Below are 23601 nucleotides of genomic sequence, written 5' to 3'. Positions count from 1 at the left end.
GCTGGGTTTCCCTCTGATGATAAGGATCTAAGGAAAACTTTTCTACTTAGGAAGTGCTGAAGAGGACAGCACCCTGTTAGACCAGGGTGGCCAGGTTGAAGGTCAAGAGCTGGGCAAACCTGGCTCTCTCTCTTTTTTCCAGGGTAATAAAAAAAGTCTTTAAATATCCATTTATAGTGTTATTGCCACCTCACCCCCGCCCCCTCCCTGAACAGACGTTAGGAATCACCTAAGCCTCAAACTCCAAAATATATCAGTAAGAATACTTCAGAAAGTCTCAGAAATCTCAACAGAAAATTTGGAGGAGAGATTTGAACCTGTGTAGAACTGACAGTTCTTTCAAATAGCCTAAAATTTATAGAGCCCTTTTCCTAAACAGAATTCAAAGCATTTTTCTGTATCTTTCTACATATCCTTATAAACTGGATAAGGACCAGTGAAGATAAGCAGTAAAAAGGATTATGATTTTTCCTATCCACAATATGCTAGTAACAGGGACCATAATAATTAAATTTGCTTGAATGGAGAATTACTAATATCTGTTTTCTGTTTTCCCCATTTCCCATGCTATTCATTAACAGAATCTCAAATAACATGATTCTGCTAATAGTATACAGATTATAGCAGGTTCTATAAGAACATGATAAAGGAGAGAATTTCCATTGGTGGTGAAACTTTAATGCAATGGAGGGAGTCAACTGACTTAAAAGCAAACTATAGTTGAACATTTATCACAAAGACAGCCAGGAAATAAAAAATAATATTATGTTGCACATAATGTAAACTAAGTAAAGTACTTAATTTTTCCCAAATAAGCTATATTTATGAAACAGGAAGTACATTTTCTCTTAAAGAATGGTCTGAAGCACAAGAACACAAAAACAAGATGAAACAAACCAAGATATCATCATAAGGGTGAAATTACTGCAATACCAGTATGTGAAAGAGTCTAATCCAAAACGTGACTTTCCTGTGGGAAAGGCAAGAAGCACAGCTCTTGATGGCCTCATGTTATGTTAAAACGGTTACCCGGGTACTGACCTTTGACCCTTTTGGGCCTCTAGTTCCTGATTCACCTTGCTTCCCCTATTATAGAAGAATATAAAGATGGAAAAGAGAGAATAATAGAGGGAGATAACAATAGAGAAAAGAAATTAGCAGTGACTCGGAATAATGGAGAAAAATGGAAACACTTCATTTTAACTGCTTTGATATACGGCTCTATAAAATGTGAACTGTTACAACACTGAACATAAGCATTATCGCCACATCATTAGTTCACTCCCTGGTCTCTCCACCAACCTTCATGTCATAATAATTCTAAAGACTGACCGCCCATTGGCGGATGGGAAGAGTGCTGTAGATAATTCTCAGTAGTCTCAAAAGTGTTTGCTTATAAATTTCCTTTTCATCAAAGAGGAAGTCATTTCCCATGTCTCTAGGATGGATTATTAAAATAAAGTGTTACCATATCAGCTTGTAGGAAGTTTAGAGGAATAGAGGGAACAGTCAAATAAATCCTTAGTTCTCATATTTTCAAGGTGTTACACACCATCAAGTTACCATAGAAACTAACGGTCTGGATCCACATTTTCCTCAGTAGGTTTTTGCTTGCTTGTTTATTTTTGTTTCATATATATATTTTTAAATGCAGGGATTTTTTTGTTTTTGGCTATGCTGCTCAGCTTGTGGGATCTTAGTTCCCTGACTAGAGGTTGAACCTGTGCCCTCTGCAGTGAATGTGCAGAGTACTAATCACTGGACTCAGTAGGTGTTAATATGCCTTGAGTGGTAGTGTGTTAATGTGACAGTCCCTCCCCATTGACATTTGGATGTGTTATTAAATTTGTTGACTGAATAGAATGGAGTAAACTGGAAAAGTTGAATTGTAAAACCCCTTTTAGAAAATAACAAACTGGTATGCATTTCAATGAATTATTTGTGATTTGGGGCTGTTTTAATACCCCTTGAATAATTTTATTTTAGTTGCATGTTCTAAAAGTAAGTGGTATACATTTCCAAACTGAGAATGTTGTTTTCCAGTGTGAGAATAACTGACCTTTGGTCCCGGGGCTCCGGGCTCCCCTCGTTCCCCTCGTCCAGGAGGCCCTGCCTCCCCACGTTCGCCCTGTCACAAATCACAAAATAAGTGAATGGTGACCCATCTTCCCTCCTAACCGGTCCCTGTAGATTAATGAGTGAAGTGAATAAAATCAAAAAAAGTAGAAGTTCAGTTCAGTTCAGTTCAGTCGCTCAGTCGTGTCCGACTTTTTGTGACCCCATGAACGCAGCACGCTTCCCCCTAACCAGTCCCTGTAGATTAATGAGTGAAGTGAATAAAATCAAAGAAAGTAGAAAACGACTATTTATTTACTGCATACTCAGCATTGTATTAACCTCAACATGGATTATCTCATTTAATAATCAAAACAACTATACAGTGTTTGCATTTTCATCCCCATTTTTATAGACGAGGAAATGGTTTGGTAAATGCCTGTCAGACACCTAAGTTGGTAAATAGAAAGATCTTTAAAGCGAATTGATAAGGGCCATCATTAAGCCTCACTACAGGCACTAACGTAGTCTTTACTCCGCAGTGACTTTTTAAGATCTACTAGGAAGAAGCATGGCAAATGACTAAGCACCAGGTTTCGTAATTTGACATTCTCTACTTTAATCCTGGTCCTGTTACTTACCAGGTCTGTGTTTTGGGGAAAATTAGTTAAGTTCTAAAAACCTCAGTTTCCTCTATAAAATGGAGAAAATTATAGTACTGGTTTCATAACTTAAAAAGTCCTCGTCACAGTACAAGACATGTAGGTATTACAGTTTTTGCTATATTTATAGATCTGGGAATGATGATTGTGGCCACTGCCCTCAGGGGGCCAGTGCTCTAGTAAGAGAAGATCCACATGAACAAAATAGCTTAGCATTAAGGAATAATGTAAAGTCTAATGTGAGAGAAGAAGAAACGCCACAGGGTTTTCAACCGTCTGGACTGACTTCTTTTTGCTGAGACCTGGGTCAAGTCCTGAAGGATGGGTAGGGTGTATTTTACAATTATTATTGCTTATGATTGTGCTTTTGATAAGTGCACACAACACTTTACATGCATTATCCTATTGAGTTCTCAAGACAAACGAGAAAGGTGCCTGTATCCATAGTCTACAGATGAAGAAACTGAAGCTCAGAAAGGCTAAGTAATTTTCCCAAAGCCTTTAACGTGGGAGAGCTGTAATTTAGAATGGATTGTACTCAATCTTCAATTTTTGCATAGATGTTTTGGTATGTAAATATTCTGCAGATCTCTGGTCATTTTCTCAGAATAAATTCCTAGTGGGGAAATGTCTGTGTCAAAAATAAAAACATTTTAAAATCTTGCCAAATCACCCTCTAGGAAGACGGTTCTGTTTTTCCCTGAACACAGAATTGAGAGTGTTCAGCTTCCTGTGTGATGGGTAGAATTTCAATAATCAAACAAGTTTTGACTTCTGGTGATGGCATGTTTACAGATGAAGGAGGCACTTTCCTCCATAAAGGATGGATTCATCTTGGAAAGGAAAAGAAAGTGGGGTTGGATTTGTTATGGGTGATGGAGAGCTTTGAATCCCAAGATCTTTATCTGTATCATGTCCACTTTGGGAGGACTTTGTGGTTTTGCAGGGAAGGTGGGATAGATTAGGGCCAGGATTATGGAAGACTCAGTAAATTTCTCAGTATGAATCAAAAGGGAGTAGGGGAATGGAGAGGCTGAACTTGACTGGAGGCAGGAGATGGAAAAGATGCTCCAGAAGGGATTTTCCAGGGATTAGAAACTGAACTGCTTCTACTGGTATATGGAATTTACATATATAAATGTTTGGTTATTTGCTTAATATTTTACAGATGAATTCTAAAATGGTAACTATAATCTTATTTTAGGGAAAAGCAAAAATCTTAGAAAATCATTTCTCTATAGTATATATATCATAGGTGTGAAGTCTATATATGTTTACCTAAGAATCACTTATTAACATCATGCACCTAATTAATTGCTTATTATTCTCTGGAATTATATTTTTTTTCTTTCCTTCCATCCCTTTCTCACACATATTGCAGTGTAAGCTTCAATAGAAACTATTTTTGTTGCATTTAATCTCCATTCTAAATAGTAGAAAAATGTCTGGCAAAAAATGTGTTGAATTAATGAATAAACAATATTATTCAAGGTTTTCTAAATTATCCATGATAAAGTCCTATTTCTTTAGACGGACGTGGATTTCTTGCAGGCACTGATACAGATGCTGAGAATACAGCAACACATAAAAGAGGTTTTTAGATACCATTATACATCTTCTTCACAATGCTCTCTCTTCATTGTGTTGGGGATAAAATATGCAGTGCTAATTTTTTTTAATATGAATTTATTGGTACAAATCCAGACTGTCTACACAAGTGGAAAAAGACTAGTATGTGGCTGAAAGAGATTTTTAAATAATCATGATTTTTCCATTATGATACCAATTTCATGTTAGGCAATTTAGCCAAATATTAACTTCAAAATATTCTTAAATGAATTTCTTATTCGCATCCTTTCTTGTGGAACTACAAAGCAGTTACAGTACAGTCTTTACTTTTATTGGGAGTGCAAACTAATATTTGTTTAGAAGTATGGAATCTGTAAAATCAGCCCAGGTTCTTCATGAACAGTAATTAATGTTGATTTTATAGCTCTGCCTCTGGAATTTCTTGACTATGAAACAGTTTAAAATAAATAACAAAAGGAAAGATATTTAGGGATGAACTCTACTCTCCAGGGGTCTGTCTGTGTTTCTTCTCTTTTCCCTTGTTTCGCAAACAAAATGCCACAAACACTTAGAAATCACATTCATGCCCGGTCCTCTCTGGCACTGAGCAGGTTTCCCGCTTCTTTGCACTCATCCACAAAGCCACCTCTTTCTCTGCCTGACTCTGACCGTACAACAGTTCTGACGTGGACACACGATGCCCATTATCCTCTTGATCTAGCTCTTTTGATTCTAGAAAGTGCATTTTGTGTGTAAACCTGTTCAGGCTAAAGCAGGCATTCCTCAAATTTTGTTAATAAGCTTGTCAGCTCATTACGTGAAAAAGAACTTGCTGAGAAAAGAGCAATTTTGTGTAAATTTGACCGAGCTTAAGTTCCCCCTTTAGGCCACGCGTAGTTTCCATTTACTAGGATTAGAGTTATTTTCTCTTGACCAGCGGAAACGAGGACTCCTCTGTCAGAACAGACCAGGAACATATTTCTCGAGCTCTTGGAAATCATCCTGGCTTATTTCTGGTGAGTGCAATACACATTGAGGCAAAGACTGCTATGGTTTAAAAATAAAAGAATGCAGTGTGATCTAATTTTGCTCTTTCTTTGATTCATGAGTCTGTCATGAATCAAGTTCCATCCTCGGAACGGTACCTTTTTATGTCTTTCCGGGTAGATAAAAAGGGAACCATGGCTCTGACTGTATCCACAGCAACATAATTTTTTATATGGCGGCACATAGATTTTGCTTTCAGGGCCCTCTCTCGGGTTGCCAAGTGGAAGATCACGAGATGGTTTTCATTACAGGATTTTTCTGCAGACGTTTTTCAGGATGGATCCTTTCAGGATGAGGCACTAGGAATCTATATGACATGAGTACTTGCCTTTGAAATCTAGGGAGTGATGGGGGAATAGTAATCATGTTTGATTTACAAGTCTGTCTTAAAATGGGTAACAAGGAGCTGGAGTTAATGAGTTCTACCTCTTCTCAGAACTGCCTCACTTTTCCATATGGCCAGAACACTAACAGCATCACATCAATTTAGGCGCAACTGGGGGACAACTGGAACAACGAACGTGTTCCACCATCCTGTTGCCCTGCCCAAGGCTTTCTGGAATTAACTTCCTATTACTCTAATTATAAGAATATGCTATTCCTACTAGAAGTGTTGGGAATGGGTGCTAAGCTGTTTAGTTCCCTATTAGGCAAAACTATCTGGTCACCTGAGTAACAAAATGGACTAAAAATATGTCACAGAAATTTTTCAGAAAGGAAGGGGTAAACACTCTACTTACCTTTGTTCCTGGTAATCCTGGTAAGCCTGGTTCTCCTTGAGGACCAATGAAACCTGGTTCTCCCTTAACAAAAAAATGGACAGAGGAGATCACCACATGTTTGACAGTCAATATGTGAACTACTGTCTGTCCCCAGTGGCTCAGCTGATAAAGAATCCGTCCGCAATGTGGGAGACCTGGGTTCGATCCCTGGGTTCTGTCCCTGGGTTGGGAAGATCCCCTGGAGAAAGGAATGGCTACCCACTCCACTATTCTGGCCTGGAAAATTTCATGCACTGCATTGTCCATGGGGTCGCAAAGAGTTGGACAAGACTGAGTGACTTTCGCTTCACCGGGATTTTACTTCTTTGATTGTATACAGCTTTTGCTGAGATTCCTATACTAACTATAAAATTAATTAGAATTGGTAGAATTGGTTTTGATCAGCGACAACACTTTGAGCAAAACTTTGGAGAAGCTCTGAAAAGTAAAAGTGACAAAGAAACCAGATAAATGTCTTTACAACTTTCTTTCTCATCTATTGTCTCATGCTTCTTATCATTTGCCTCATCAGGTCCATTATGTTGGGGTGGATGTGGTAGGCAGCCTCTAAGATGGGCCTCAATGATACCACTTGCTGGTATTCAATTCCCTTGCAAAACCCCTCTGCTTGAGTGTGCACAAGATTTACTGACTCATATCTAATGAGCAGAATATGAAAGAAGTAATAGGATATCATTTCTGAGACTAAGTTATTAAAAGACTGTAGCTTCCATCTTGAGGGCTCTTTCTTGTCCTCTCTCACTTGAGTCAATTTACTTTGGAGAAAACAAGCTGCCATGCTGTGAGTAGCCCTATGGACAGGTCCCCAAGGTGAGGACCAAGGTCAGCCAATGGCCATATATGTGTCAACTTGGGAGCAGGTGCTCCATCCCATTAGAGTCTTCAGATGAGATCACAGCCCTGGCTGACAGCTGAATCTCATCCTCCTGGGAGACAGTGAGCTAGAGGCACCGAGTTGAGCTGCACTCAGATGCTCATTCCTCCCAAAATGTGAGTTGACTGTAGTTTTAAGTCACTGCAGTTTGGGATGCTTATATGGCAGGCAGCAATGCATGACTGATTTAGTGGGTGTGGCTAGGGAAGAGGTTCAAGAACGTTCAGCATAAAAAGCAAAAAAAATCTCTCCTTGCCACACCTCCAAAATCTCTTCTCTATTACCTGGAGGAAACCCAGTTGTGGTATCACAGAAAAATATATTTGGTCTTGTTCCTAGTTTCTAAAATCTTTGGAATTTCCTGATTAGTAAGAGTAATAGTCCCTTGGACTGCAGGGAGAGCAAATCAGTCAATCCTAAAGGAAATCAGTCCTGAATATTTATTGGAAGAACTGATGCTGAAGCTGAAGCTCCAATACTTTGGCCACCTGATGTGAAGAACTGACTCACTGGAAAAGACCCTGATGCTGGGAAAGATTGAGGGCAGGAGGAGAAGGCAGACAGAGGATGAGACGGTTGGATGACATCACCAACCTGATAGACACGAGTTTGAGCAAGCTTCAGGAGATGGTGATGGACAGGGAAGCCTGGCATGCAGCAGTCCATGGGGTCGAAAAGAGTCAGACACAACTGAGTGACTGAACTGGACTGAAGAGTAAATAGGAGCGTCTTTTGTTACTCACAACAAGCTCCTTTAAAAAATACCTGTTGCTAACGGGGTGACTGTGATGGGCCCCTAGAGAGCTTCAGGATCCGGCTGTGATAAGAAGGTTGGAACTCTCAACTTTTCCCCTCCTCTTACCATCTCCAGAGAGGGGAGAGGGCTGGCGACTGAGTTAACTCAGCAGTGGGCAAGGCTTTAATCAATCATGCCAGCATAACACAGCCTCCGTAAGATGGCCCAGGCAATGGGGGCTGGAGAGCCTCTGAGCCGATGAACATCTCCATGTGCTAGCAGGACGGCATGCCCCAACTCCACAGGGACACAGGCGCCTGCGCTCAGGGCGCTTCTGACGTCACCCTCTGTGTCTCTTCACGTGGCTGATCACTCGCCCCTTTTGCACTACCCTGTAATGGTAAGTGTGCATTTTCCTGAGTTCTGTACGTCATTGTAGCAGATTATTGAGCTTGGATAGGGGTGGGAGTGGCTGGTGTGAGTACCCTGGAATTTGTGACCAAGTCAGATGGGAGTGCAGGTAAGGAGGGGGCGGTGCTTGGACTGGGGTCTGAAGTGAGGGCTGTCTTGTAGGACAGAACCCTTAAACCTGTGGAATCTGATGCTAACTCTGAGCAGTGAGTGTCACAATAGGACATGAGTTGGTGTCAGAGAATCAGAGTTGGAGAACCAGTGTTGGAAAAACACCATATATTTGGCACCAGTGAACACTCAAGACCAGTGTTCACATATAAACTGTAAAGTTTTATTTTCTTCTTAACAACATGAGCTCAAATGTAAAATTTTAACTTCTTGAAATCTGTAACGATGTTTTGAAGCAAAACAAAACAAAAACATAAAGACTCTGTTCCCATCTTTCCTGGGATTTGTTTGCTTATTTGTTTTTACCCATTGGATTATTTCTGCTAATGTTGTTCGCTAAATTTGATTTTCTTTTAAAGTAGCTATATTTCAACATTTGTTTTTTTAGCACTGAGCAGAAAGATGCAGAGGATGTTTTATATGAAGTATTAGAATGCCATCAAATATTTTTGAAATATTGAGTTTTTAAAAAATATATGCCATATAAAACCTTGGTATTGGGTAGGGAACAAAAGGATATCAGTACTACAAAATGTATCACATTGATGAATAACTCAAATGGATTTATTTCTAGCTCTGATGCTCATGGTACTGGTTTAAGAAAAAAAAATGTAGGGGAACTAATGCTCTAGGTTTATTGTTTGTGAAATTTCTATAGCTCTATTCTGTCTCCATACCCTTACACATAGTGGAGAGGAAAAGCTGAACAAATAACCTTGGATGGATCTCGTAATGGCCTAAAATGAAAATCAACTATATTCAGAAAAATCAATGACGACCATTCTACTTCTTGTAAAAAAAAGTTTAACTTATTTGAAACAACAGCAAAAAAAAGCTAAGAAACATTTATTTACATGTAAGATATTTCTCTCAATAAAATGATATATACAAGCACAAAAATTTTCCCTTTCCACCCTCAAGAAAAAAGGCTGTATTAAAGTCAATGTATATTATTAGTAACCACTTTCTGTCATGAAAATATAATGCAAGTTAACAGGTGGAAAGTTTAAAGGTAAACAAGATTCATATATCTTCAGGTGGAAATAAAGATTTCACTGCTAGCAAAGCAAATGGAAGCACCATTAAAGCATACTAATAAAAGAGAAGAAAAAAGAGTAAATGCTGCAAAAATGTTTTTCTTATTCAGGTAAGTGTTTAGTTTATAAAAAGACAAAGCATGCAATTTCATAATTCACAAATAAATAAGGCTTTGTGATCTCAGTGGCTGAAGTGTTTTTTCTTCCTTCTTAAAAACAGAATCTATTTAAGTTCTCCTGAGTAAAATGGATGGAAATTTCCTTCAAGCAGAATGTTCAGGGTAAAAATTTTTATTTCAAGATATGAAATTAGCAAAGGACTGGACTCTCAACAACTTTAGCACTATTAATACTGGCTAGTATTAAAGACTGAGTATGATTAGTTATAGTTTTTCATGCCACCCTAAGAAAGCATCCGCCATCTCAAAACATTCATTTCTTCCTTCAATTTACTCAAGGGAAACAATAGCATACTTAACATTAGGACCACAGTTTTATGGTTATTTAACTCCAGAGCTCTCAATTACTTTAGAGACATTGTGTCCATCTAGTCTATGTCTTGGCAGGATGGGGAGGAAATAATCATAGGTCCCTTTCCTGTCTCAGGCTTGAAAGAATTATTGAAGTAAATAAGGCATAAATATGTCTACTCATGGTCTTAAGCAGGTTGGGTTGCTTCTTACTTTCCTAGACTTATACCAGAGGTCTCAGAGTGCCTATTCACTTGCCCTTATTATTGTACAGAGTAGGAAAGTTTCATTGACATGGTTTCAGATTTCACATTGTACCTAACCTTTAAGTTGAAACTACCACTTGTAGAGTTTGGGGTAGTCTTAGAAAAGAACATCCACACTTTTATAGAAAGGCTATTAAAATAATCTTCCTTTGTCCAGTTACATATCTATATGAGGCTGGTTTTCCTTCATGCGCTTCAACCAAGACAAATTGCAACAGAATGAAAGCCGAAGCAGGTAAGAGAATCAAGCTGCCTTTGATTAAGCCAGATGTTGAAGAGATTTGAAAAAAAAAAAAGATAATGTCACTATTCCTGCTAATTTTTTGTTTGTTTTGTAAAACTCAGCTATATTTCATAAAATGTTATTTAATTAACATATAATGACCAGTTTAAATTTCTCTATTTTAATTTCTAACACATATATCAATAGGTATAAACAAAAACTCTTTGAATCTTAATTTTTGGGTGTGTAAAAGGGTTTTGAAATTAAATCTTTGAGAACTGTTGGTACAAACGTACAGAATTGAGTCAAAGCCTGACTTTGCAAGCTGGAATCCTGAGGTGCCAAATAATGTAAGATTCTGGTGTTATTTGGGGGTGGCTTAGTCAAGACTTATTAGATAATGCGAGCAAAGCAATCAGCACCAACTCTAGAACAAAGTAAGTGAATGATAAATGTTATTGTTGCTCTTATCTTACAGGCTCAAAAACGCCAGGTACCATTGTTATTATTATTAGTAGTAGTATTAATATTAGTAGTAGTATTACAACATCTCAACAGCTAGTTAGTAATATACATAGTGACTTCTTCACTCTTTTTTTTTTGACTTCTTGATTCTTTACAACCTGTATGGGGTTATATTCAGTACTTCTTCAACTCCTTTCAAGAAGTAACCCTAAATTTTCTCATGTGACTATGTAATCATTTTATGAGTCAATATCCATCTGCCAGAACATTTAGGATTGAAAAGCCACACACACGTAAGGTAAACAAATGACAGGTTTACTAAGAATGAATTTTCTTCCTGTAAGAAAAGAAAAGGAGAAAATGGTCATACCTGTTAAATTTCCCTAAATAATGTAATCCTTAAAAAATATCTTGCCTCTTTGCAAGGATTGATATAGAGTTTAAAGGTCCTAGAATCTCCTATGGACGGAGAAGCCTGGTAGGCTGCCGTCCATGGGGTCGCGAAGAGTCAGGCACGACTGAGCGACTTCACTTTCACTTTTCACTTTCATGCATTGGAGAAGGAAATGGCAACCCACTCCAGCATTCTTGCCTGGAGAATCCCAGGGACGGGGGAGCCTGGTGGGCTGCCGTCTATGGGGTCGCACAGAGTCGGACACGACTGAAGCGACTTAGCAGCAGCAGCAGAATCTCCTAAAATGTCTAGCAGAAAGGTTACGCCAATCTATGGTTCTATAAATACTTTGATGTGATTAAAAAAATAAGCAACTGGTTATTCTACTCTATCCATAATTCTAGTTATCCAGGATAAAGGAAGGAGACTGAGTCAAAGGAAGGTAGGGGAAAGCAGCTAAAATATGACTCAAACACAACATGCTCTTGCAAAATCATCTTTGAAGTAAATCAGACTACACAAAAATGAGTTTTCATAACTTTTCAGGACAATATGCAGGAGAAGTAACTATTTCTATTGAACTGTATGATGATTCACAGAGCTGTTTTTACATATCTAATCTCATATAATCAACAGGAAATAGAACATTGCTAAATTAGAAGCTATCCACACAGATTGCCTGAATAGACAAAGTGCGGGGGAGATGCAATGGAGGGAACTGGCACCATAATGGAATTAAGCTCCTATCATACTTTTAATTAAGAAACAATTAAATCCAGAGTGTTTTTCCTTTACTTTTCTACAAGGCAATTACCTGAACTAGAAAACCCAATTTTAATTTCAGTGGGCCACTGTTGGAATAACATGAGAACATGAGGCAGTGATCCTTTGAAAAGGGCAGACGTTGGCTGTTATTATCAGAGAAATGTAGATTTATACAGGGAAACAGCCAGTAAAATAGCTCTACCATTCAAGCGAAAACAATAAAATATGACCTTTTCTGAAACAATATTAATCTTTTCAGTTTATGATGTGTTAGTGCTTTCTTAAAAAAAATGACAACGGAAAAATATCTAAGAAAATGAGGGAAAGTCAGAGGCATCAAATGTTGGTTTGTTATGAACACCAGGACATCAATGAATAGTATAGGAATAAGTTAAGAGCATAATTACTTCAGAGCCACTTTAATCTAGTTTACTCATATATATATATACACACACACACATATATATCTCATTTATATATATATTAAATTTTCCTTCATCTCTTTACCTATTCACTCATTATCTCAAGTGTGATAACATTTTAGGTTTTTACTTTTGTTATTATTGAGAATAAGATTACAAAGTAAAACAGAGTTCCATTCATACTGGAGTTGTTGATCTCACTGGAAGTGAATCAAAAGAGTGAAGGCAACCAACTCGTGGGGAGAAAGATGGAGGAAGAGAAGAGGGGAAGAATGGAGAGGAACAAGCATCCTAAAATGTTCTATTCCTTTACCATGATCACAATGACTAAACCCAGGATAATCCACTGTTTTTCTTATTCTTTTGTTTTCATTGGTCCTGGCAATGTCCAATGAGATCTACCCTCTTGGCAAACAGAAAAATGCAAACAATGTAATGGCTAACTCTTAAATACAGAGCTGTGATTTAACCAAAGCCTGGAAATTTATATAAAAAAGAAAAACACTATTTATCAGAACCCTTAATAGAATTCAACCTTTTAATTGCTAAAACGCAAGTAATGGCTGGCCACCAAATTCTGCTACCCAAACCACATGCCTGTCAGTGATCAAATGGTTGTCAGAGAAACAGAAATCGCAGCTCTGTACATGCTATTGGAAATGGCATTAATGCAGCATCAAATTTCAGATTAAAAAAAATGGTTTAACTTTCCTGTCCTATCTTAGATATTGATCTTTAGTTGTTTCATGAGTTTTGTCCTTTGTTTCCCCTTAACATCAATTAATTAGCTCACCACCAATGAGTTTGAAAACCAGGTCTCAATACCCAGATGGTAACACATCCTCCTGTGTTGAGCTGGTAGAAAAGGTGAATAATGGGGTGACTGTGGCTTTGGCAAGTAAACTGGGATTTGGGCTGGGCAGAATAAATGCTATTAATTTAGGATAAAGCGCAATTGGTAGGTCTAGAAATAAACTGGGAGCAGCAGTAGCAGCAAACAGATCTCTCTGAAAATCTGACCCAGGTTGCTAATTTGAATGGGAACTCTAAACAGCGGGGGTACTTAAAGACGCAGAATCAAATCTATAAAGAATAGCTATAGCTGAAATCAAAGGTGTACTTACACAGGACCACATTTGGAGGGCCTAAGGATCTCACACTGAGCTTTCTAACTGTAGGTAAACCTTTCAGTAGCCACAGCACTGATCTTGTAATATAAAGCTCAATAAGCATAAGTCATAGTAACTAATATGGGCTATATTTGAAAAATTATCTTCTCTTTGTACCAAACAAAACTTTCCCCTGTTGATTAGTGGCAATATTAGAGTTCCTCTCCCTGTTTTCTTCTATAAATTGGCAGTATGTACACAGAGAAATAAAGTAAACCAAAAGATAATTAAGTCATGGGAAGGTGGGATCTATTCACTCTGCAAGATAAAAGATGTTGCGAAGACAAGATTTTTGACTGAAGCCACTTTTCATTCACCATCACTTTAAAAAAATTTAAACAGTCTATTGAGATAGCTTAAGTTCCATGTATTCTGGCCAAAAAGCCCTGAAAAATAAAACAAAAAACCCCCAAACAAAGCAAACAAAAATCGTTACCAACTAATAAGGCAACAAAATCTGGCTTTATTACAAAAAGGTAAAAAAAAAGCTAGGAAGTCCCTTAAAAACATGATCTTTCTGAAATCTAACAATTTACCATTAAGTCATTAAGTCCTGGAATTCCATAATAAAATCCTGACTTATTTTTCTTCAAACTCACATTTAATACACGGCAAGAAAGTAGGGTCAGCGGGTAAAGAATCTGCCTTCAATGTAGGAGACGCAGGAGACATGGGTTTTATTCTGGGTTGGGAAGATGCCCTAGAGGAGGGCATGGCAACCTACTACAGTATTCTTGCCTGGAAAATCCCATGGACAGAGGAGCCTTGTGGGCTGCAGTCCAAAGGGTCGTAAAGAGTCAGACACGACTGATGATTAAGCACAGCATGTGTACATACATACATCTACAAGAAAGTACTTTCACCCTTCAAATGGCTATTGGGACAGTTCATTTAATATCTCTTTTTGGTCAAATACAAAAAGGGTGTCCTTCATATAGGTGAGAAGAGTCAAAAAATACGTTGATGGAATTACTGCTGCTGCTAAGTCACTTCAGTCGTGTCTGACTCTGTGCGACCCCATAGACTGCAGCCCACCAGCTCCTCTGTCCCTGGGATTCTCCAGGCAAGAATACTGGAGTGGGTTGCCATTTCCTGCTCCAATGCATGAAAGTGAAAAGTGAAAGCGAAGTCGCACAGTTGTGTCTGACTCTTAACGACCCCGTGGACTGTAACCCACCAAGCTCCTCCGTCCATGGGATTTTCCAGGCAAGAGTACTGGAGTGGGTTGCCGTGTCCTTCTCCAGACGGAATTACTAGTCATGGTAAGAATGTAGAGACAGCTTCATTCATACAGAAATGGTTCAGCAGTTGTTTCCCTATAAACTCCTAGAACCTATCATCTGTTAAATGGAATGGTGGCCAGAAAGTCCTAACTGATTAGTTCTTGCCCATAGAAAATTCTCTGGTTTTTCATTTATTACTATTTGTTTTATTTTTATGTCATTATCAATTAAGGAATAAAAGATATTATTTTTTTAACCTGTCTAATATACCAGCTTAAACCAAGTCATGCTTTCCATGATATTTATTACCTCGAACACATCCAATTTTCATTGCCCAAAAAATAGTACAACAGGGTTTGGAAAATATGTGCTGATTTGCCTGGGTGCTAAAGACATCACCAATAATTTTGATTAATTTGTCTTGACACTGAATGCATTAACCATACAGTATTCTTCTAGCTTAAGGGCTAATTAGAATTCAAGTCAGCATGATACCCACTTTTGAGGATAACAGCAAGAACATTTGTTGTAATAAGAACCTCCAGGCAGTCAGTTTTGGTAATGATTGATTTGTAAAACTATTGAGGGGGGAAAAAAGAATGAGAAAGTGGAATCTGTCCCCAAAATAGTTACTTCCCTGAAGGATCACATTTGAGTACAAATTAAACATTTTGGTGGCTATGATGAAAATGAAATACAACAGCAAGTTTATTTAAAACTCAGAAAACATAACTTTCTCTTTTTTTTTTTTGAAAACATAACTTTCTGATCTCTTTTTCTTAATGGGATTGCATCATGAAAGCACACTTGTATCTATTTGAGGTTTCATTATGGCTGCGAAAAACTCTCTGATTTCTGGTTGTGTGCGTTTCCTAATTGAATTCTTAAACTACTTAACTGCTCAGACACACTTTGCGCAAGCAGGAAATAATTATAAGTAACAATAACACAATGTTATCCTTTCAATCAGTATTTCTTCCTTTTCTTTTAGGAATTCATTACATATCCCATGTTACTTCCAAGAACTTTGTCCTTTTATTTTTAAAATGTGACTTGGTATTTCTGAGGAAGGAACCTCATCTCCAGTGGATTTAGAAGATAAGTTTCCATAGGTTAGTGAGCACTGCTTAAATCCTAAGAATGACAAAGCAACATTTCTGCCACCTGTAAAAGTTAGCCCTTATATGATTTACTGTCAAGGATGATTTTATATAATGTTAGTTATTGTCTCCCAATCCTCAAGTTCTTGATCTGAACGTCAAATTTTCACTAATGTGGAAGCCAGAACAAAAATATCGAGCTTTGAGGGAAAACCCTGTAAAAATTTCTTTGCCACCTAAATGATTTTTCTGATTTGTTGTAATTTTTACTGTATTATGTCTCCCTACTGCATTCATTTTATTGTACCAGCTACATTTTTTTCTTGAATTTACTTCCTGAATATGATGAGATAAACTGGTAGTCAGTGTTGAAAGGAGAAAAGCCAGCATTGAAAATCCATATCTGTAAAAAATGTCTGGGGTTAGGCAACGCTATGAATGGGGCCTAGAGTATTTCATTATTAGATGTCAGGTTTTGCTTTTGCTTTTCCTGTGAACAGTGTCGGGAAGGAGAACTTAGCACCACGTCTTATGCCCAGAATGCTGTGCTCCTTTATCCTTTGTTCTTGGAATGTACTGGGTTAGAGGAAAAGATGAATGGTGTGATGTAAGAAAGCAGGTTATCTTACTGCTTTTAAAGGTAACATTCAACCATCACTACAGAGTTTTCAGTTACATCTATGAACCTGCAGGGTATAAATGGCCTTATGATTTCTAGGTTGAAATGACTCACAGGAGGTAAGACTCTATAGAACAGGTGCATAATCAATGTTTCCAATATTCTGAGCTGCTCCAAGAGAAAGAATTAACAATGGCTAAAATTTATATCTCATTTACTATATGTTTGGCACTATTTTAGGAGCTGTGCATATATTAATTCATTTAATCCTCACAACAACCCCTTGAGTTATGTACAATAATAATTTCCATTTTATAAGGAAACCCAGCACACAGAGATTAGGTAACTTGCCCAGTATCATGCCACAGCTTCACAACTGGTGAGGGGTAGAACCAGGATCTACACACTTGCAGTCTGGTTGTAAAGTCAAGGCTCTTGATCACTGTCCGTCGTGACTTAATGACTAGGGTAATATAACCATGAAAAGGGTAAATAATGTTTCAAAATGTATGGAAAGGAAAAAAATGTTTAAAAATAGGAACTTTGAAATCTTCCCCTTTTAAGTGATACTGGAAAAGCTAGTCACAATAAGCTTTACCCATGAAAAATGTATTTAAAGGCCTATTTATAAAAATAATTTTCTAAGCTCAATTCTTATTCCAGAAGACCAATGTTTGCATGGTACATTGTGCATAATTTAATTTTCCCAGTTGAACATCTTAACACTATATGAACCATGAATGCATGAAATAGGAATTCCAAATGTCTTCCACATGGTGAGCGCACTTTCCAATACTTATGCCGGAAGCTTGAGAGTAGTTTGAAATTAAGCAATGCCTGTTCTTAGTGACTTTTATGTATGCCAAAGGTATTAGCACTTTTCTCTGAGTGGGACTCTGAGGCAATAGATAGATGAGTCTGCTGTCTGTACTTAGGCACTTTGCTCATTTCCTGAGAGCCGTGTGCAAGGGCTAGTGGATGCTCATTAAGTTTCCAACCATTCCTGGAGAGCAACAGGTGGCAATCAAAGCTTCCCTAGTATGTCATGGCTGGTTTCCTCATTGTCTTGGAAATAATGGATGGCATTTGCATGCTCTCTGGAGTACCAGCAGATAAGGAGATGAATAGCAACAGGAAGTATTTCCAAAGGGTAAACAAAAACACAGGTCTAGGAAGGTTATGACTAATGCTCTTGCTACCACGCATTCTAAATCCATACATGATAGTTTCATCTTCTAAATATTATTACTCATTCAAACTGTGAAATCAAGGTTGACTGTCCTATGGTTAGCTACCTAGTAGAAGCAAGACACATGAAAGGAATAAAGAATATCCCAAGTTAATGAAGCTATATCATAAATTTATAAACTTTTAACTCTACATTTAAAAATATCCAATGACTACTACTATGACGTGTTTTTAAATTGTCTCCTTTACAGAATTACTCATTTATATGGAGCATGTACTGCATTATAAGGCAAGCATATCGCTTACATTCTGAACTAGAGAAGATAGAGCTATTAATCCAAAATAGAACCGGTGATTTAAATTGAATACTGACAAGTTACCCAACAGCACTTGATAATTACCTAGGAAAGTATCTCTAGTGAATGATAGAAAGGGATTTTGTCAATCAATAGCTTCTTTTCACCATAGTCACCAGTCAGCTTAGAAAAACAATGGAAAATGTCAGCTATAAGATTTCAACAAAATTTGTCTGGCAACTTCCCATGACCCTAGGAATAAAAACATTAGCTAGAGGTGGCAAACCACCATCTTTCCCAGTTTGAAAACGCTCGAAACCTTTGGACTGGTCCACTGATGACTAGGGAAATGCACTGGTGTATTTTTCGTGGCGGAGGACAGAAATCAAAGGTAATGAGGAAAAACAGTCGCTTTGTTTGTTTGTTTTCGAGGGAAGAAACCCAATACCTTCACCTTATGTACTCTCTCTCGACAAGAAAGCTCATGCTCAGGAGAAAGGACAACTGGATTTCCACGAGGCACTGAGCTTCCTGGCATGTGACTGATGCTGGTGGCAGAGCCCAGCTGACCTACAAGCAAGTACTGCAGGAAATCCTGCCCTAGTCTGTCCAAAATACTCCCCCTTTTAAATACACCCCTCCCCCTCTTATTTAAAATGCTATCAGGTTCTTTTAAATTAGTGCTGAATATAATTTTCTTAAATTTGTTTTAAAAAATCTATGATTTTCCAAATATTAGTAAAAAGGTTTTTTTTTTTTTTTTTTTTTTTAATGTGTGGGACTCCTAAAGATGTGTAATGCAGGATTACTAATCCCATATTTACAGTATGAGATCACATTCAATTTATTAAGTTATTTTGCTAAATATCAAAAGATAAGGAAATTATATCAATTCTTTAGTAAACTGTTGTCATAGAGTGTACTTTTCAATGGAGAAGACAAAAGATTATATATTAAAAGGACCTATCCAAACATCTATAATACTAACCTGGAAACATCAAACAAAAAGCAAAACCAAAATTTCTGAGAGCCAGCCTGGAATTCATAGCTTTCATATCTGTTAATTATAACAAATATCCTCATAAAATACTATATATTATACCATATGATGTCTGGGAACTCAGTAATTTAATATATTTATTCTAAAATCATATTATGCATGTAAGACATTTCAAATACCATCTTCATAAAGCAGTATGTCCAACTCTCTTACTCAAACTAGGAATGCTAATTTTAGAATCATCTAAAGCACTCTTGAGATTAATTTAAAATCCTATAAGATAAGAATGATGTAAAGAAAAATCTACTTGCATTCTGTTATTGTATCAAACAGTTCTAGAATTAAAAAAGAACCTTAAAATAAGAAGCTGATTTTAAGGGAGTGACGACAGGCAAGGCAATAGAACTTTTAAGCCTTGTCAGTTGCCACGTGAAAAATTTTAAACAAAAAACCCATTTCTTAACATCTTTAGGTGATTTAAAAACATGTAAAACAATGTTTTCAAACTAAGCTTTAAGCAGTTATTTAAAAAGACACATACAAATTTTATGGGAATAGTACGTGGATCAATAAAGCTTAGTAATATGATTTGTAGTTTGCAGTGAGAATTATTGACAGGAAGTGGAAGCACAAAACACTTTGGAGGGATTATTATAATGGGTGAATCACAAAAACAGCTGCCTGGATGTTAGATTTATGGGGATGTTAAGACTCTAATTCTGGTCAAAATCTGATAGGATTTTAAGAGCAAAATTTAAATGTGAAGGGAGACATTCTAGACTTGAAAGAATTCCTATGACTTCAAGTGAAATGATTTTTACATTTATTTAAGGGGCATAGTAGGTTATTTAGTGGAATATATATACAAATAGCCATGACAAACTCAGAAATACCTGTGCTTCATTTTCTTTTTTAACTGACATATAGTTGATTTACAATGTTGTGTTAGTTTCAGGTATACAGCACAGTGATTCAGTTAACATATATCTACGATAAAATATTGAGTATAGTTTCCTGTGTTATATAGTAGGATTTGTTGGTTATCTGTTTTACATGCAGTAGTGTGTGTCTATTAATCCCACACTCCTAATCTACCCCCTTCCTCATTTCCCCTTTGGTAACTATAAGTGTGTTTTCTGCCTGTAATTCTATTTCTGCTACCTGTGCTTGGTTTTTAATTTAAAAATTTAACTGGTTGAAATGGCTGGTGAGTATTTAAAGAACAGCTGTATATTTTTAGCTTTCAATTTTTTTTTTTTTCATTTTTGTGACTCCCGCAATGACATTTCTACAAAGCCAAGACTGTCAGTGTGTATTTACCTTTATCCCCGGAAGTCCAGGAAGCCCAGGAAGCCCTGGTTCACCCTACACAGATAGGAAAATCACACAGCATTATAGAACAGTATTCACTCAGGTACAGTATCTGAGACAAACATGGCAAATGCTCCCAGCTGAATTCTTGCTGTAAGTATACATATATATATATATAATATATACTGTCTAGTTTCAAGACATCTGGTGAGATTATACAGTTCAGTCAACTCTTGATTCAGGGATGGGGCGACCCTTATGCAGGTTTTTCAGGAGTTTCCCTTTCCCTGTCAGTTCCTTGCTCATCATCATTACTACCAGAAGGTGAGATAGAGAAAAGGAGAAGGAACCCGTATGTTTTATTAATGTCTGGTAAATGATTTGCTGCGGAAGCTGAAGCTATCAGCTGAAATGAGGATTACTTGCATTTGAACAATGCACCCTACTCCAGAGGCCTCTTACCTCAGATAATCAAGAGTTGGCTGTATGAACAGATGGCCACATCAAAACAATACACATGAAAAGTCTTCCTCACTTAAAAAGTATAACAGTATTTCTTTTCCATTCCTGAATGATGAGAAGATAAATGCATGGTTAAGATTATACTGAACTCCAGCCCATGTAGCTGACAATTGTTAAGTCGGGGCAGCCCAGCTTAGCTACTGAGAGCTAAGCATGCAGCTGTTTCTGAATACAGGTTTGAGATTAAGTGGCACATTTTAGGTGAGCACCCTGGAGTCAAGCTAAATCTTCTCATTTTCACAGGATCATCTACATTATTTTAAGCACAAAGTATACTGACAGGAAGTTCTATTGCTTAGAAAATCTCCTGAATTCCACTAAAAAAGCATAAAAAAATTGCTAGAGAAAATGAAAGCCCATCCTGTGTTGGGCTGAGGTGACCAAATATTGTGGAAATAAGATTTGACGGTGAAAGGGTCGCACCGTTTCAGGATTGCAAGCCAGTGCCGTGACAACGATACCTAAAGAGACAGAGCATCAAACTCCTTCTACTCTAAACGCTTGAACAATCCTATTTCAAGGAAAGTCTACTAACAGCAACCAGACATGTAATCTTTAATATTATTACTTTCAAACAATGGAGAACTATCATTTGCTCTGGTATGATCACAAAATGACTTCAGATGCTGTTTATATGAAGCTGTAGGATTAGACATAGAAAGAACAACGACTTTCCTAATGGTTTAGGTCAAAGGTGCTTCAGGAATGCAAAAGAAAAGCTATTCTTTTTGAAACTACATGAATAAAAGTTTGCGTTGTGAACAAGACTAAGATGAGATTAAGCCAGAGAAGAAAGAATAATTATTAAGAATCTGATATTCCACTCAAAGAATACGTATCCAAGTAGATTAAACTTTACACAGATACATTATACCTTTGATTTTCTTTTTTCTTTCCCTTTTCCCCTTCAATAAATAACTTTAGCAAGATCTAGTAGAATGATCTTATCCATCTTTCACTGAAGATTCTCTTTTACGAAGAAAAAAGTATAAGACCCTTGAAAATACAGTAAGCTGCAGTATAATATGCAAATAATAAAAGTAAGCATATTGCTGACAAATTCATAGTTTTGTTTTGTCTTAGAAAAGCCCCGCCCCCAAACTCAAGACATCCTATTTAAGACATGTGGAAACATATGGGTTGTAACACTGTTTTTCCAAAAGCTTTCTCACTAAACTCTTCCCTCCCACCAAAATAAAAAGATCAATGACTAAAGTAAGATATTTACGTACACATGCATACATAGACACACACCCATGTTTCTCACAATGAGAAAGATGTATAAGACATTATGGAATACTTTATGATATAGATTGAATACTTACAGAGTTTGAGCATTTAGCTGTTCCCTATATCATATGCATATATATGTAGGTATAAAGGTTATAAATGTACTATTTAATGAACAAATATTTCAGTAATTATTATTTCATAGTCTTGGATTTTTACAAATTTGACCTTTCCAAATTTATGTTTCCTTAAAAGTTCACATAATAGAAGATTATAAAACATTTAATTTGACCCTTCGAGAAACATCTCAACACTTTTAGGAAGATGTTTCTTCTTATATAAATTTTCTATTTTTACACCATCAAGGCTTATCTTTTAATTAAGAGACCGTTTTTCAGTTAATGTCTCCATTCTTGCCTATTTCTTAACTCAGAGCTTCTCTGAGCTGAGTTCTTGGGCATGTACAGCCCAAGGTCAGGTCTGGGTCATAACTAAGAATTGCTTTGTTATTCCACTCAAAGACTACTTGTCCAAGTTGATTATACTTTATACTGATACATTATACTTCTGGTTTTCTTTTTTTCTCTCCCTTTCATTCTTTATTCTCCATTATTGGAGACCTAGTCTGCTGTTAAAGTCAGTTCTCTGCTTTCACCCCATGTCCCTGTGACAATGCCTGGTGTTTCTAGATATACTTCCACTGTGCTGGTCCCTTTCAATGGAGCAACAAGCATTTCCACTCTTTTAAAACTAAAAATATATATATATATATATTTCAAAAAGATGTGGAGAAGTTAGATAGGCAGTAGGCTCACCACCTGACCACCACACCAATGTCACTGGTTGTGGAGAAGTTAGGAAGGAAAAATTCATGTGATGAAACACAATGCCTATTTCATAAATCTACACACTCACCTTATAATACATATACCCTAACTCACATATCACTCACAGACTCTCTTGTTGAGTTTATAGAAGAAAAAAAAAAAACTGAAATGAAATCATTCCTACATTATGAATGTTACTAAAAAACAAATTTCATACTGCAAAATACCAGAAAGGGGAGAATTAATCAATGCACTTCAGTTCTGTCAGGGTATTCTCTACTTTCTGAGAACATCCCCAGTGCAGAAGCTTAAATATCAAAGAACCCACAACACAGTTCTACAGTGGTGAGACAAATGTTGAAGAGTCCTTGAATGGCCTTTGTACTCAGTTCTGTTTGTCATTTTCCAGTCTAAGCAACCAGCAAGCACGGGAACACTCTACTTTAAAATCAATGTTGGAGTAAGTATTGCCAAATCCAGATATTAAACAAAGGGAGTCATAAATATTTGTGGGAAACTGATATTGCATCAAAGTGTAGAATCTGGCCTAAATATTGATGAAAAAGATATTGCTCATTTCAGGGCACATTTTCATTCAGATGAGTTGTAATATTCATACACATACTCATTCACACACATATTCATTCAGATATAATCTAATTCTTTCAATATAATTTAAAACAGGTTTTAAATAAAATGCAAAGAAAAGCCAATGTTTCCATAAGTAAACCTACAAACTTTCAGAAATGAATCTAAAATATATTTTT

The 23601-nt window shown here is 36.9% G+C and overlaps 1 protein-coding gene across 1 annotated transcript in view; it reads right to left on the bottom strand.

The window, feature by feature from the left end:
- Window positions 1-23601, bottom strand: part of COL25A1 (collagen type XXV alpha 1 chain) — a 504028-nt gene that overhangs the window by 49430 nt on the left and 430997 nt on the right. The window contains exons 17-19 of the mRNA XM_052642063.1: window positions 6074-6136; window positions 2060-2128; window positions 1042-1086 (exon numbers count right to left, since the gene is read on the bottom strand). Of these exons, the coding sequence (XP_052498023.1) occupies window positions 1042-1086; window positions 2060-2128; window positions 6074-6136 (177 nt within the window). The remainder of the gene's footprint in view (window positions 1-1041; window positions 1087-2059; window positions 2129-6073; window positions 6137-23601) is intronic.

The sequence above is a fragment of the Budorcas taxicolor genome, chromosome 6, assembly GCF_023091745.1.
Source record: "Budorcas taxicolor isolate Tak-1 chromosome 6, Takin1.1, whole genome shotgun sequence".
In the NCBI taxonomy this organism is placed as follows: domain Eukaryota; kingdom Metazoa; phylum Chordata; class Mammalia; order Artiodactyla; family Bovidae; genus Budorcas; species Budorcas taxicolor.
Note: the sequence above shows the minus strand (reverse complement) of the source record. Positions and strands in the feature narration are given on the sequence as shown.